Raw genomic sequence first — 16990 nt, forward strand, 5'->3', positions numbered from 1 at the left:
GATGCTAAAAATATTAAAAAAAAAAAAAAAAAAAAAAAAAAGAGAGTAAATTAAAAAGGGTTAAACTTGTGAAAAATAAACCAATCTGAAAGGAAACTGACGATGTTTCAGAACAAAAGGTAAATTAGTATCTGAACATCCTTTAAAAGGATCCTCCTCTTTGACAGGTATTGTTCCATTCCCAAGTTTTAGCCATTGGGAAAATTCACCTTTCCCATCTTGTACTCTCATATTTTCAGTTAATGCAAACTTCTGCACCCATTGCCAATGCAAATAACATTTTATACACAATTCTGCTATTTCAGCTGGTTTTCCTCTTTTCACAACAGGCAGAATTTGCCTTAAGTCACCAGCAAAAAGAATGATTTTTCCTCCAAATGGAAAGTTGTTGCAAATATCTTTTAACAACCTATCAATTGCATTTAAGGCATGTTTAGGTATCATAGATGTTTCATCAAGCAAAAACTAACTAACTTGTCTTAAATAATGCCCGTGTATAGAGTTAGGGGTTACATTACATGTGCAATTATCCAATATTGGAACAGGAGGTTTGATTAAGCCATGCAATGTAGATCCATTTATATGAAGAGTTGCTGCTATGCCAGTCCATGCAGCTGTAGCAGATTTAAAGCCTTTACTTATGATTTCAGCAATCAAATAATTTTAAGTAAAGGTTTTTCCACTACCAGCTGGTCCATCCATGAAAAGCAATCTAGAATGTTGATTTTCTACACTTGGTTGCTCATTCAGTGCAGCAAGGATAGTATTACATACATTTAATTGATTGACATTAAGCAACAGTCTCATTCGATTGGCTTTGTCAATAGATTGTTAAACATTTTCATCAAAATTTTCTAGATTTAAGCCTGTAAACTCATCAATAACAGGCAGATTGTAATCAGCCAGAGTTTTACCACTTTGGTTTATAATCTTTTCGATTTGATGAAGAGTAGCTTGTTCAGCTATTAGACATGGGACTGAGCGGTGAATGAAATCTTCCATCATAAAAGCTTTGTATATATTCCAGAGATGTAAAGGATTATCAGGTTTACAAAAGGTCAAAATAATTGATAACAACTGTCTAGTTTGCTTAGGCATACGTGTTAAAACCGCCTCAGAAAGAGTATTCTGCCATTCAGTGTCATCTTGCAACAAACCTTTCAAAACACATGCTTCATGAAACGTTTCAAGGACAATACCATTAACAGTACGCACATCCTCCCAAGATGTTGCTCCTTTTGCTTGCAAAAGTAACAGTCTAAGAAAAAACAACTCTCCAGTTGGATTAACTTTATACAATTTTGCTATCACCTTATTACCACCCCTTTGTCTAACCTTCCATTTACAATGTTTGTTATCAAATATAGTGATAAGGAATGTCTACATACGAATAGCAATGTGCTCTTTCGTTTTCAGTTTTTAACTTAAACCATACCATTAGGTGCGTATCTCGTTGAGCTGCACGATCTAAAGCCATTAGTTCTGCTCCTTCTCTAAAATACACTAATTGATTTTCAGGTAGATGTTTACCAAGTCACAGCACTTTGAAAACACAAAAACAACATAATATAAACATATGTACAAACTATAAACACAATAAATGTGTTTAAATATGTATATAAGTTTAAATATATATCTTATATACATATTTAAACACATTTTTAAAACAGTTATGTAACACATATTAACACATACACAAACAATAAAAAAACACTTTACAGTATTATAAAAACACATTGATAAAACAACTACAAAGCACTTATTACCACATACATATACATATCAAAAAAGCATATATGCAAACAATAAACGTGTGCAAACAAAAATTTTAAAAATGACGCTAGAAAATTTAAAAAGATTCAAAGTAAACAAAATATATATTTACAAACAATGCTCTTTACCTTCTTTTCTTTTTTCATAAGAACTATAATCCTCATAATAAAATCTAACCTTTACATACAATAACATGTGACATGCCATGTCAGTGTTGGCACAAAAGTTTAATTTAATTTTCTAAATTTTCTAAAAAAGAACAAAAAAAGTTAATAGCATCACAGAAATTTCAAAGTTGTAATAACCATTTTATGGAAATAGCATTAGTGTAACTTTAAATGACATCCATACCCCTATTTTCCTTCTAAAAGATGAAATAACAAAAATAAAACTGCTAAAAGAAAAACTAAAACAAACAAAATATAAACAATTTAAAAAATTAAAATCCTTTCTACTTTAAATCCTTTCTACTTTTTCTAATAAAAATTTAAATCCTTTTTACTTTTTCTAATAAAAATGTATATATAACTATTTTATATACTTACTTCAATTATAATTTGACCTTAACGATGATTATTTATCTTAATATGATTCTTTATGTAATATATCTAAACTAATAATTAAATTCCAAAAGGAAAAAAGTTTTAACTCGCTTAAGAGATCTTTCTACAATGACCGCGTGCATTTAGAAAATGCGCTTTTTCAAAGCCTAGTAACTAATAACAAAACTACGTTAAACATTAAACATTTAATATATGTGTGTATGTATGTATGTATGTATGTATGTATGTATGTATGTATGTATGTATGTATGTATGTATGTATGTATGTATGTATGTATGTATGTATGTATGTATGTATGTATGTATGTATGTATGTATGTATGTATGTATCAGTGTCTTGCATACTTTACTTTAAGCTGTCAAAAGCTACAAGGATAAAAAATCTAAAAACAAAAGTCCAGTTGTTCATTAAATATTTATCTTTGCACATGGAAATGGTGATGACTACTGTTACATGTTTCCCCTGGTATACAAAGCCAACTGTAAAGCATCTACCTTCATTTATACTATGGGTGCTACATGTGTGAGTAGAAGTGGCTTATGTTTTCTACAAGAATGAATTCCATAAAGTATCAACAACTATTGTAAAATCACCTGAAATTAAGTAAAAGTTAAATTTAATGCTGAAAAGGATATTAGTTATATGTAAATAATAAATATGGTGAACTGTTATCTGTTTTCACTAATGCATAAAAAATGTTTCTTTTTGATTTGCTTGTTGCTTTTGTTACTTTTTCATTAAACTTAATTTACTAAATTTAAAAATTTTCTAACCTTCTGAGTTTCACTGTACATAATGTGGAAGTTACCTCTTGGGAGTTTTCTTAAAGATTTTAAATGACAGAAAATGTAACTGTAAAAAAGCAAATAAATAAATAAAAGCAATTTTGATTAAAACTTCTTAAAAAACCATCTGCAATCTGTTTTTTTATTAATTTAGTTTCACAAAGTCATGCAACATTTAACAATAAATTTAGTTTATTAAGTATGTATCTAGACATTTATGTTGTAATGAAATGCTAAAAGAAATATTGTTACTGCTACTTGTTTTTTAATCAATGAACACTTATAATTTTACCAAAACTTTACAAATTCATCCACCATGCAAGTATTCTGTTGACTTACTTTATGAAATGAACAATGGCTTTGGTCTTGCCGTATAAAGTGAACAATGGCTTTAATATAACTGTATAAAGCAATCAATGGCTTTTATTAGAGATAGAAAATCTGTTTATGATTTTCTATAGATCTAATCCTTAAAAGCAAGTCACAATTGTATACTCTATTGAAAGTAATTCTTTAAAGGATGTTTCATGTTATTTTAAGGAGTCTTGGAAATTCATCACAGAATGCAATTTTGCACATTTTTTTGTGAAAAATATGACTTTTTGGAAGAATACTTAATTTTAGATGTGAATTTACAATGTAACAGTAAGCAAAACATCTTTTTACTTTTAACCGTTCTTTCAGGATACAATTTAATTCATTCATGGTTTATTATTTTTTCCACCAAAATCCTGTTCAATAATATAACATCAAACACTAATTACACTACTGCATTGTTTTGATATTGCTTGCGAAAGTTAACAGGGAAAAATGATTCAGAGAAGTCAAACTGAATTAATACCACAAAATCATTTGTGTTGCAACTTGTTGTTACTGTTACAAAGCAAATTTTTTGTTTTTGGTGGAAAATAGATAAAAAAAAAAATTTAGATAATATTAACAGTGGATCAAAAAATTCAAGCTAAAATAATGTTTAGTGTACACTTAGTTGTCTCCCAATAGTTTTTCCCAATAATGAATACTACTGCCACATACCCAACTTCTTTATTTTAATCTTACAGATGAAAATTTAAAAGTTGGATAAAACACCATGAATTACCATAAACACCAAAAATTACATCTACTTTTCTTGTTGAAGAAGAGGCGAAAGATAAGGATTATACCAAAAAAAAAATATTTTTGTTATCTTTATTTCATGTAGCAGAATTAAACTAATTGTGGATCTTTTGCATATCTTATATATACATTTTACATATCAATATATTTTTATCATATATATATATATATATATTTGTTTTACCAAAATTTTAAAATGAAAAACAGTCCAAATGAGCCTAAGTGTACATTTCAAAAATTGACTCCACTTCTTCTGTTTTGTAGCCTTACTCCACTATTCATTTTAAACATAGCATTTTTAGTCTTTTACAATTAAATTTTTTACCTTTTCTTTTAAACAAATATTTACTTATTATTAATGCAGCATATTCAGCTTTTTGTTTTAAACAAATATCTATGCATAGATATGCAAGATATATAAGATATACAAATAATATATTTGTTTAAAACAAAAAGCTGAATATGCTGCATTAATAATAAGTAAAGAAAAGGTAAAAAGTTTAATTGTAAAAGACTAAAAATGCTATGTTTAAAATGAATAGTGGAGTAAGGCTACAAAACAGAAGAAGTGGAGTCAATTTTTGAAATGTACACTTAGGCTCATTTGGACTGTTTTTCATTTTAAAATTTTGGTAAAACAAATATATATATATGATAAAAATATATTGATATGTAAAATGTATATATAAGATATGCAAAAGATCCACAATTAGTTTAATTCTGCTACATGAAATAAAGATAACAAAAATATTTTTTTTTTGGTATAATCCTTATCTTTCGCCTTTTCTTCAACAAGAAAAGTAGAAAATATTTCTAAAAACATTTCCAATTTACACATGAAGCAAAAAGAAGGTAGATAAAATAAGTAAAGTTAGAAGATATAAAGGAAAATATCTATAATTTGTCTAACACAGAACAGCCACTAAATAACAAATAAGAAGTTAAAAAGAAAAAGAATACTTTGTTGAACTTTGGTGTGTAAACACTAAAGTTCATCATTACTCTCTCAATTACTTGAAAGATCCATGATGTAACTACAAATTTATGTTTTTCCAATCTCTATGATGTAGCTAAAAATTTACGCTCTAAATCCAACCAGTCTAACCTTGCTTAAAGGCCATTAGATAAGAATTCTTCAAACTGAATGCTATGATATTTTTGGGTGTGGAGCATTGAAATCGTTAAATAAATTAGAAGTTTTTTCATTTTTTTTTTAACAGCACTTTATGAAAAGATTCACTCATCTCATGACACCCTCAAGCTGAAGCTTTTGTAGGCTGATGAGAACCCTTTTGTTATTGAAGGAATGCATTTTTGTATATTCAAGTTTATGATAATGTACCTAATGGAGATAATGTATTGTAGCATGGGGGTGGGCAGCAATTACCATTAAATTATGAAAGAATAACACTTGGTGAGGAGCATTTTTTTGACAAAACAGCATTTGGTGTTTTTGAACTCTTGGAGAGTGTTTGTATCTTTGTAATGTTTTTAAATGTATACAATAGTTAGTGGTTTTAAAATGGTAGTAGCTCAGCAAGTTTGTGACAGACTATTCAGATCAGTAACAAAGTGCAATCTGATACAATAAGATTTGATTCAATAAGGGGATTACAATTGATTCAATAAGGGGATTAATGAAAAGCATGGTCAACCTAGTTTTAATGTTCCAATTAGATAAGGAGTTATTTTTTGGAAAAGACCTTTTGAAGCTTTTTTGAAATTAATTTTAAATATAATGGTGGAAGAACCATGAAAAAGAGCTAAATTCTGGCTCTTATCTTAAAATTCTAGCTCTAAATTTATTGCTCTTTGTTCAATAAAACCTTGAGAAAATCTGTATCAGAAGTTAAAATATATTTTATTTAAGAAATAAGGGATGTCAAAAAGGAGGGAAAACGGGAATGAAAAATTATGAAAACTACTCTAGAACTTAATAAAAAATTAACTAAAAAAAATAAATGTTCAAAAAGCTAACTTGTATTATTTCGTTCTATAAATTGTTTTATAGTTTAATAATTGCTTTATAGTTTTGTTTCTCAAAAACAAAATAACATTTTTTAAAACTAAGGTTATCAAAAAAATCCTGTTAGTTTTTTAAATTTTTCTGGTAATACTGGTAGTTTGATATTTTAAAATAATGTTTGTTAAAAGTTCTGAAAGTTTAATATCAATGATTGGAAATTCTGATAATTTTGTTCTTAAAATTCTAAATGTCCAAACACCAAACTTTAATTAAAATTGAAAAACTAGTTAAGTTCTAATTACAAAAGTTTACCAATAAAAATATACTATTTAGATAGTGGAAATCCTACATCACCAAAAGTTGTTGCTGATGCTTTTAAACAACCATCCTTCTCTAATGATGTTTCAGATGATAAATATATAGAATCAAAGAACAGAGAGGTTAGTTTTTGTTTATCAATACAACTTCTAGTTCTCAAACCTTTTCCTAATAAATGTTAAAGCCAAAATAACTACTAATAATCTAAACAAAAGGATGAATAAAGCAAGATTAAGGATAGGAAGTTGCAAGTTGGATATTGGAGTGTAAAAATGCAAACAGCGATTCTGAACTCAGATTTAAGCAGAAAGATTTGTTATTGAGGTAAAACTTCCTCACCTGTTTTGAATTGACATTTGTGCAGCTGCACAACTTACTATGCTTAGTAACTAAAATGTTAAACTATATATTTAATAAATCCTTAGTGAACTACAATAATGCAAATAAGATTAAATAATTTTTACATAACAGAACTTCTGCAAAAAAACAGGCTAGTATCATTTTGTTTTTGGTTTGTTGACCTCTCTTCTATTCTGTTTTTTCTCTTCTATTCAGCTGTTTTACGGAAATCAAAAAAAAAAAAAACTAATTTTTATATTTGAGATTTTATTAGTGTAAGTATTACCCGGGTAAATTATCAATTATTTCTCTCTTTAAATTGCATGTTATTGGTAGAATTGGCGCATTAAAATCAAAGCATCAAGGCTATTATCACCTAACCTGTTTTTTTATTTTGGAAAACAACAACAAAGCGGAAAAGATCTTTCTAGTTCTAATGATGTTGGTTGGGTTGCTACTTGTGCTTTGAAAAATTTTTGAGATTTTCAGTACTTGTTTGGTTAGCTTCAAATAAGTTCACCTCTTTCTTAACAATTTTAGATTAAATTTCATCTTTGCTGTTAACTTGATGGAAGCAAGAGCATTGCATATTTCTTTAACTTTCACCAGTTCTTTATCGGAAACCTCAAAACTTGCTCATGCAATCATTCAGATTGTTACTTAACTTTTGCAGCATTTTAATAAGGCTAATCCAATGAGTTTTGCAATCCAAAAGCGAAGGTGTTCATTTTCCTGAAGGACCAGATGTTATGAGGTTGAAATTTGTCATCATTGTTGACAGGGCATGTAAGTAGACAAGACATTAGCACGTCATTGTTATCTTAAGAAGAGGTTTTTCTATTTTTAATTTCATCATTTTGTTATACTCATCTTACATGGTTTACAAAATACATTACAAACACAAAGATAGATTGCATGTGCAAAGCAGGAAAAGTGAATAAAACTAGTTCAAGTTTCATCATGACACCTCTCATCAGTGATTGTTGCTACATTTTGATTGTCTAAGTTTAGTTATACAGAATTTGGTATACACAAGTAAGTGAAATTAACCCAAATTACCTGGGTAATTTAGAAAAAAATTACATGTATAATGCATAAAAAAACAACTCAAGTCAAACCTAATCTAAAAGGAATTAATCATCCTTAAAAAAATAGCCAGAGTTGAATTTTTTGTCTTAACTAAATTTTCCTCAGGATCTCTCTGTAAAAGAAAATGTAAAGGACCTTTCTGATCGAGTATGTGGTTTTAATTTGGATTATCGTGCAGCATATGAAATGTTTAAAGCTACAGCACACATGAAGCCACGAATATCATTAAACCTTTCAGATGAGATAATGTTTACAATTACACATCCTGTAGATGCCTGTAGGTTCTGGGTAATTGACATAGATAAAAAGGTAAATTGTTTTTAAGTAATTTGTTCTATTTCAATAAAGGTTGTTTGAAAATGTTTTTGTTTTTAGCTCATAAAATTTTATAATAAAAAATTTAAGTTTCTATAAGTTTTTAGTAAAGGATTTCAAAAATACTATTGACCTAAATTTGTAATACTATTCATATTTTTCAAAAATGTAAGTGTAGGCTACTCGAACATATAGCAAAAAAGAATCAACCAATTAAAAATTGTGATCATTTGAACATTTTTCATAACTTTAAGTATTTTAGTTTTATGAAAATCACAGTAAATGATTTGTGTTACTAAATTATACTTCATTTACCAACCAGCTGGTTAAGTTTGAAAATTAAAATATACAGCTTTAGTCCTTCATTATAAGTATATAAAGTTCCAAATTTCATTTAATACTAAAAATCCAAATTCCACAACATTCACAAAACAAAAATCAATTATAAACTGCTTGCAATATTTTAGAAGAAACTTCACATATGATAATTGAAGTTGCCACATTTCAAAGGTTTTAAACATTTTAAATAAATAATTAGCTAGTTGTTCTATATGAAGGATGTTGTTTTTATGATTTTATTAGAAATTTAAATAAAAATTGCATTTCTAAAAATAAACATAACCACAATAAGTTGGAATATGAAGAAAAGACTAAATAGCTAAAAAAGTTGTGGAATGGTGCTTTTGGTTCAAACAAAACTCTTATCGAAGCTGTTGAAATTTATAATTCAACCCTAATAAAAGTTATTAGAGTTAAAACACAAATGAAATAAAGGGTAACTTTGGTATGCATAACTAAGAGTTAATTTTTCAATAATTCATTTCTGTATTACACATTTGTGAGACCTGAATGAAGCATTTCAGTTGCAAAAATATCTTACACCACTCAGTAATCTTGGCTAAATGTCTTTTTTAGGTGATACCTTCTAAAAATGTTTATTACCTTAACCCATTTCCACATGGAGTACAAACAATTTGAAGTTAAGGATAGTATGGGTACACACACACTATGATTTTAACAATATATTTTAATGGACTATATTTTTTTAAGTTATTTCCATATTTACTCGTGAAATTTGCTATTAATATTTTTTTATAGCTTATATTTTCTTTTTAAATCAATAAAATGGCATGCCTAGGCACTATATACTGCTAAAAAAAAATGTCCATGCAGTAAGGGTTTAAGTTTCATTATCCTTAAAATTAGAAAACATTAACAAATTCCTCTAACTTTTTTTAAAGACTTGTGATGAAGAAGGGAATGTTCATTATCAGACAGATTTAGTCATTTGTCACTATTTAAATTCACTTTTTATAGCGAAATGAAAATGGTAATAGTTGATTTTATGTTCAAAATAAAACAAACTTTATAATTCACTGCAGTAATTTTAATACAAGTAATTTTGGTTGCAATACTTTCAATTTTAGTTTCAGAGAATTATAATTTGTAATTTTCTGAAGAACAATCTAGTGAAATTCTAATTTGGTGGTTGATAATTTGATAATTACGCAGACATTCTCATTGATTTTGAAGTATTTTTTACATTCTTTTCTTTAGGATGCTCTTCATAAGCTAGCTGAAATTGAGAGTAATTTAGCTGAAAATATTTCTAAGACTAAAAAATGTACACAACTTCCTCAACCTGGAGAATGTGGTTTTGCACTTTATTACGAAAATAAATCATGGTACAGGTATTAGTTATAAAAAACTGGAGCTATTTTTAGGTTTTAGCCTTATATAGGTGAGCAATTTATTTAGTACAAGTACATAAGTTTTTCCCTAAAGATGATTTTAAAATAGGTAAAAAAAAAACCCTTTCAATTATCAACTTAGTTCTAAATGTGTTTTGTATTATTTTTAGCCTATCAACATAATATTATAAGCACTATAAAGTTCTTTACTTCAAAATATTTTCATTTGTTTTTTCTATCTACAAATAAAGCATATATTTGAAAGGAAAACATTTATCTGTCTTTTGAGCCTGAAGTTTTATATGCTTAGATGTTGGATAATGAAGACAAACTCAGATCGTATGGATATTGAAGTATTTTGGTGTGATTATGGAAACACTGGTGTGGTTTCCATAGAAGATTTCAGAACAACTTACAATAATGATATATGGTCACTTCCTCCCCTTGCCATCCTTTGCAAATTTTACGGCAAGATGTTTTTTTTATTTCAAAGTAATTTAAGGATTTTGAACATGACAAGAGCTTTTAAACTGAACTTTAAAATGTATTACATTTTTAGCTAGGAAACAATTCTTTATGATTTTGCCTGCAATATTTTTTGTCACTTCTTTATGTTTTTGGCTGCAATATTTTTTGGTCACACTTAACAATCCATTCTATTATTTCAAACTTCCTTCAAAATTGGATTGTCTTTGAGTAAAACTTTGAACTTATTTGCGAGTTAATAATAATTGTTAGAGAGTTTTTATTTAAATTGTTATAAATAATTGAAAAATTTATAAAATGAAATATAAAAATTATTATCCTAATTAACTACAACATTTCAGCAATAAAGCAATCAAAATGACTGGAAAAACTATTGATAATATGACAAAATTTAAAATCATAGCAATTAATGAAAAAACTACAACTATCAAAAAAACATCAGAAAGCAAGAAAAAAACTGGTGTTTAGCTCATAAAACTCAGTCTAACAGCATGTGGCACAAATTTCTTTTCAGCGATGAAATGAACAAAGAAAAAACCGAGTAATGCTGGGAAGAATGCCACATGAAAAAATTTAGATATTGGATAATTATTTGATACCTTCTATTAATATTTTCCAAAAAGACATAAGAATTATCTTTAAACAAGATAACGCTCTATGTCATACTACTACGATTTACTAGCAATCGTTTAAAGTAAACAACATTAGAATCATGTCTTGGCCTGCCAATTGTCCAGATTACTTAGAGAATTTATGGTCTTGCTTAGGCCACAATCTTGGTAAAATTGAAATAAAAGATCTGGACCAGCGGAAAAAAAAAGAACAAAATTACTGAATAATGTTCCAAAAGATGTTACTCAAAATTAAGTGAATTCCAAAACAAAACAAAATCGTTTAAAAGTTATAGGATTGTCAACAAAATATCAATTTCATTTTTTTTTTTTTTTTTGATTTGTTAATTTTGGCCACATTTTTAAAGTATCTAATTTCAAAATTATGTTCTACAATAACATGATGGATTGTTAATAATGGACAATACTTTATATATTTTCACTTTTATGGATACTGGGATTGTAAAGCGTATACTTTTTGGATTTGTACTTGTTTTTTAATGCAAATAAGTTCTTTTAGCATTTAAATGTATTCTTTTGAACTCATTTTAAATGATAAAATCAGTTTTCCAGATGAATAAAAGGCCACCTACCATCAATGAGTAGCTACCAAAGTTTCTTCCCAAAAAATATGTTGTTTCTTTTTCATAGGTTACTCTAATAGCCATTGAATGTATCAGGACCTTTTTTAAATTGACCTTTTTTAAAAAATTAAAATGTTTAAAAAAATTGATTCTTTACAGGTTATGAATGTAATCTTGATGATGAAAAGCGTCATTTTGGTGCTATGCGAGTATCTGATCTTATGATGGGTAATGTTTTTGTTGCAAAAGTCATCAAAACTTCAACATATTCACAGGTTAGTAAAACAATCAAAAAGTTGTTAAAATGTGTTTTAATATATAGCATATATTATATAATATAGCATATATTATATAATAGCAACTGCATCTTTTGTGTCTTTTTTTGTGCATGTTTAGAGACAGGCAAAATTCATGTTTATATATATATATATATAAAAAGGAAAACCACGAAAAGTGCACAGCAACAAAAATGCTAGATTCTCAATAAGAATGTGTATTTTGTTGCTGTGCACTTTCTATGGTGAATTAAATAAGTTAAATTGGTTAACTATAATGTCATTGATGTTATTTAGCCTCATATTGTGGAGTTGGATGATGTCAAGTCATGTGGTGCAAGCAGTGTTGCTTCTACTGAACCTGTTGTTAGTTGTCTAATGGAAGAAAAATTGATTAAAAAAGTACCATGCAAATCTGATAGTGTTAACAATGAATGTGGCATATATGTTAACAATTCAGGTTGTTATAAAATTTTTTAGTAAGATCATAATATTGCCTGTATTATGAGTTAAATTAAAAAAAAAAAAGTTATACAAACTACTCGAACTAAATGTACAGCCATTATGATTTGCAATTACATTTTACATGTTGGCAATACATTTACTTTTTTCAGCAATTATGATTTTTTTATTTCTTTTCTTTATGAAAAAGGAATTAAATAAAGTTAAGTAATTGAATTAACTTATTTAAAAATTAGATTGATAGTAATAAATTAAAATAATCAAATTATTTGAAAAAACTTAATTGTAGTTAAAAAAAAAATTATCTGTAAAAACATATTTAAACAATAGTTCTCTAAAACTTGTGTAACTAAAATATGCATATGAATAGTGGTTAAATTTTTTTTTTAATGAAAAATGCACTTGAATTTAAAAGTTTATTTTGACATTTTCTTACAAGTGTTTTTTTTTTTTTTTATAGTTTAAAGTAACTATTTAATGTAATTGTAAAGAAATATGAAGAAAGAAATTATATAAAGTAAAGTTAATTGATCTTAAAAAAATAAAACTATTAGATTATTTCATTGCTTGATGCTTATAGTTTTATTTCAAAGCTGCATAACAGGTACATTTTAATACTTACTATATTAAACATTACATAGGCAAATGTAACTACATAAATCTGTTTTAAAAAACACATATTTTACCCCCCCCCCTCTCCCTACCTACATTATAGAAGAGGGTGTAATTGAAGTATTTAAAGTATTTGTGATTAGATTTTTTTTGGTATTATTGTTCTTTAACATATTTACCTGTTTTCAATAATAAGGTAGCATCTTTAATGAGAAGCATTATGGCAATAGATGATACTTAAAAATTTGCATATGGTCATAGCCTCATATTTTACAGGGGAAAGTGCAATTAGAGAAAAAAAAAGAGTATTTTGAGTGCTTAAGCTGTTTATTTAGCTATATTTCAATCAAGTTTCTTTATATAGCTGCTTTTTAAATTAAGTTTGGTGCTAAATCATTTTTTTTTTTTGAAAAAATTGATTTAATACCAAGCTGGTTCAACAAGGCATTTCAGAAGAGGTTTCTTTATTTTCCAATGCATTACATATTTCTGTTGTACAATTAATTGAGATTTTATGCTTTCCAGTTGGCTCGACAAGCAGTTTCTTCTCAATAAAACTAATCCCAGCAGCTGGGATGAGTTTTACACTTGCAGGATTTTGAACAAATTAATTTGAGTACTATTTAACTAGAGTATCTAGTGTTTGAGTGATGTAATTAGGGTAGAAAACATATTTGCCATTGGTTGTGATGTGACCAACAGTAAAATAAAGTTTTTTATTCATTGATGTTTTGGTTGTGCACATGTTTTGATTTTCATTTTATTAATCTGTCTAAAATCAAATACACAAGATAAAAAGTTTTAAAAAGTTACAAAATATATATTATCTGAATCATAAGTGCTAATTACAATCACATTTTGTTTTTGCACAAAATGCAAGTTTTCAGGTACCAACTGTTAAATGATTTTTAGTGTTAATGATCTTTTTAATACTTAGTGCCTCAACTTTTTATTTTTTGTTACAGAGGATTTACAGTTAAGTAAACATTTTACTAATGCATCAATGTTTCAATATGAAAATGAGAATCTTACTGTCGGAATGATATCAGAGGTAATTTTTTAAAAAAGTTTTTAAATTAGTTTTGAACTTGACTGTCATTTTTTTAAAAACAAGGTTTTACGGGGTGAAAGTTGAGTAAAAAAACTGATAAATATATTTTGATTATCAAATCATTTGTCTTGAAAATGATTTCAGGGAGTTATAATCTTATAATTGATATGTAGCATAACACTGCATCACAAAGTATTGATTTTTGAGTAATACTCAGGTTTTTGACCTATTAAAATATTATCAAAGATTATCTGATTAAATTTTTTCTTAGTATTCAAAATCATATTTTGTTTGTATTTAAACTTTTAGTCTCATTAAGATTCTGCTGTTCAATGCCAAAAGGAAGCAAGTGACTAATTTTTGAAAAACACTTTATTTTTAACTTTGGAAGCAACTGACACAACCTAGTATATTTAAAAGTTGTTTACTGTGTTCCTATTGGAAGAAATTGCAAAAAGAAGCTAGTAATAAGATGATTTTGGAAAAACAATGGTAAAAGGAAGTAAGTGCGATTCAAAGTTTGTCAGGGTTTTTTGTGTTAATTTTCCAAAAACATGATACTAATAAGACTGGTATTCATTTTGTGTAATCAAGACAAAAAGTGAACAAGCATTTGAAAACACATTATTTAATGTTCAAAAGAAAATTTAAATTCAGCTGCACATGTATCATTATTTGAGAAGGCTTCAGATCTCTTCAAAGATCTTTTTGTCATATCCTGTTTATCTATTGCTTTTTTAAAGTTTTTCTACAAATTTCCTAGTGTTACCTTAAAACAGTTCTAATGATTGTTTGGACTTGAGGACCTTCTGTGACAATCATATCAGTATACCTATCATAAACCTTTTCCATGTCACCATTTTTTTTTTCTGTAAGCTATCTCTTAATTGACACAGATTTGTAACTCACTCTGAAGTTTTCCTGTTCTTGCTTATTTCTAGGGGAATTCTTAGTAATGAAGATTCATTAACCACCAATGCAGAAAAAAAAAAAAAAAAAGTAAGAGATGAGGAAGTGTACATCATCTACTCCCACCTTGTTTTTGCAAGAAGAAATGTTTAGAGAAACTAACAGAGAATTCAGTCACATGTAGCACCTCCACTGGATAAATGTAAGCATCACACCCCACCCAACAAAGTAATGTAATAGACTACATAAAGTCTTTCAACCCAGCAGTAAATCATTGTCAAAGAGAGTATGCTCCCAATAGACTCTACTTCCCATCAGAATTGTCTATTAAAGACATGCATAATGATTTCAATTTAAAGTTCCAGGAAATGCAATGTGTTATGAATACTACAGGAAAGAAGCATGTTGAGAGTGATGAATATTAGGCTTGTACTTTATGCAATTAATGGAAGACACATATTGAATCTGCAAGGATCAGTATTTTTTTCATTACTTTCATTAGATTAACAGAGTTCATTAAAAATCTGACTTTGATTTGGGTAATGAATAACAATTTACTTATCTATTGAGATACAAAAAGGTCATTGTGCTACTCTGACCTCCAGGTGTAAAAACATCTGTTTTTTGCAATTATTTGATTTATTTATATTTGAATTATTTTGATTATTTTTGATTATTTTTTATCCTCTGATTGTCTTCCAACAAAAATGTGTTAAGTCCTCAATGCAGGTTGAGGGGGGTGTTTCAAAAAGTTCAACTCCAATTTATGGATAGCAATGATTAGGGGGTCTTGAGTTTATGTTCTTCTCAAAATTCCAAAAATGTCACTTCCTTTTGTTAATGGACAGTAGGATTAAAAGATGAAGAATTGAAGGGGAGGAGGGGTAAATATGTATACAGTCAGAGAAATAAGTATCTGAACAAAAGATTTTTTTATGGAAAACAAACTTTGTCAGGTTTTTTTCAGAAAAACATGTTTTTGATAAATACTTTTACAATTATTCTAAAAGCAAATTTAATTACGATTTTATATAGCAAAAAATTAATCAACAGTAATTAACTTGCATTGCTAAAATTTAATGATTCCCAAAGGAGTGTTAAAACTTCAACAAAAAATAATTATCCAAAATGTTGTTTTGTAAATGATGTTTTGAAATTGATTATTAAAAAAAGATTTTAAATTAATAGTTTTAGAAATATTGTTGTTTTACAATGAGTAATTTTTTATAATTGACTGATATTTTTTAAAATTCATTTGATTTACCATTGATATCATCAAGTATGGGAGTTAAAATCAAGGAATGGTCCCAAGCTCAGCGCAATTTGGTTATTGACTTGTTCAAGCAAGGTAAAACATTTAGGTCAATAAATAAAGCAACTGGAATGGCATTAGGAATCATCAGCAATCTGATTAAAAAGTATAATATGTTTGGATATGTGCAAAATCAGCCAAGATTCAGAGCTAAGCGTAAAACAACATCAAGAATAGATTGACAAATTGTCAAGATGGTGCAAAAAAATGCTTTTTATCAGCACCAAAAGTGTCAAGCCTCCTTGAGAAAGATTTTGGGTTACAAGTGAGCTCATGTTCTATTTGAAATTGATTGAAAGAAAGTGGATTCAAAGCAAGAGTTCTGCGCAAGAAACCTTTCCTTTCAAAAATCCATCGAAAAGAAAGACTTGCATTTGCTAAAAAATATGTAAAAATATGCCGGTATCATTCTGGAGGAAAGTTTTGTGGACAGGTGAGTCAAAGTTTAATCTTGTGAAGTCCAATGGAGCTCAAAAAACATGGAGAAAAAAAGGTGAAGCATTCACACTCAGTTGTGTTTGAGGCACAGTAAAATTTAGTGGAGGCAATGTTATGGTATGGGGATCGATGACTTGGAAAGGAACAGGAAAACTGGAGTTTATTGATGGAATTATGGGCTCAGATACGACAAAGAAATTATTTGAATCGATGCCATGTTGAGTTACGGAAGTCATAAAAGCTAAAGGCGTTCCAACCAATATTAAAAAGTTGTAAAAATAATTACTCAGAGAA

The 16990-nt window shown here is 27.8% G+C and overlaps 1 protein-coding gene and 1 pseudogene across 5 annotated transcripts in view; one reads left to right on the forward strand and one right to left on the reverse strand.

Moving 5' to 3' along the window:
* LOC145187613 (uncharacterized) overlaps positions 1–16990 on the forward strand; it is a 33423-nt gene that overhangs the window by 9318 nt on the left and 7115 nt on the right. For 2 of the 5 annotated variants that reach the window (XR_016448808.1, XR_016448810.1), the window contains exons 7-12: positions 6538–6644; positions 8056–8259; positions 9823–9956; positions 10267–10424; positions 11797–11912; positions 12210–12372. Coding sequence is in view for 3 of the 5 variants with exons in the window: in XM_090075521.1 (XP_089931647.1) it covers positions 6538–6644; positions 8056–8259; positions 9823–9956; positions 10267–10424; positions 11797–11912; positions 12210–12372; positions 13952–14037; positions 14347–14355 (977 nt within the window). In the remaining 2 variants the exon portion in view is untranslated. Of the gene's footprint in view, positions 1–6537; positions 6645–8055; positions 8260–9822; positions 9957–10266; positions 10425–11796; positions 11913–12209; positions 12373–13951; positions 14038–14346; positions 14454–16990 lie in introns of those variants that run through there. The other 3 variants (XM_090075521.1, XM_090075513.1, XM_090075534.1) reach the window with 3 other exon arrangements.
* LOC149893387 (uncharacterized) lies at positions 642–1477 on the reverse strand (annotated as a pseudogene).

The sequence above is a fragment of the Hydra viridissima genome, unplaced genomic scaffold (genome assembly GCF_058129835.1).
Source record: "Hydra viridissima isolate aposymbiotic clone 2 unplaced genomic scaffold, HvirCarnegie_v1 scaffold_1, whole genome shotgun sequence".
NCBI classification, from domain to species: domain Eukaryota; kingdom Metazoa; phylum Cnidaria; class Hydrozoa; order Anthoathecata; family Hydridae; genus Hydra; species Hydra viridissima.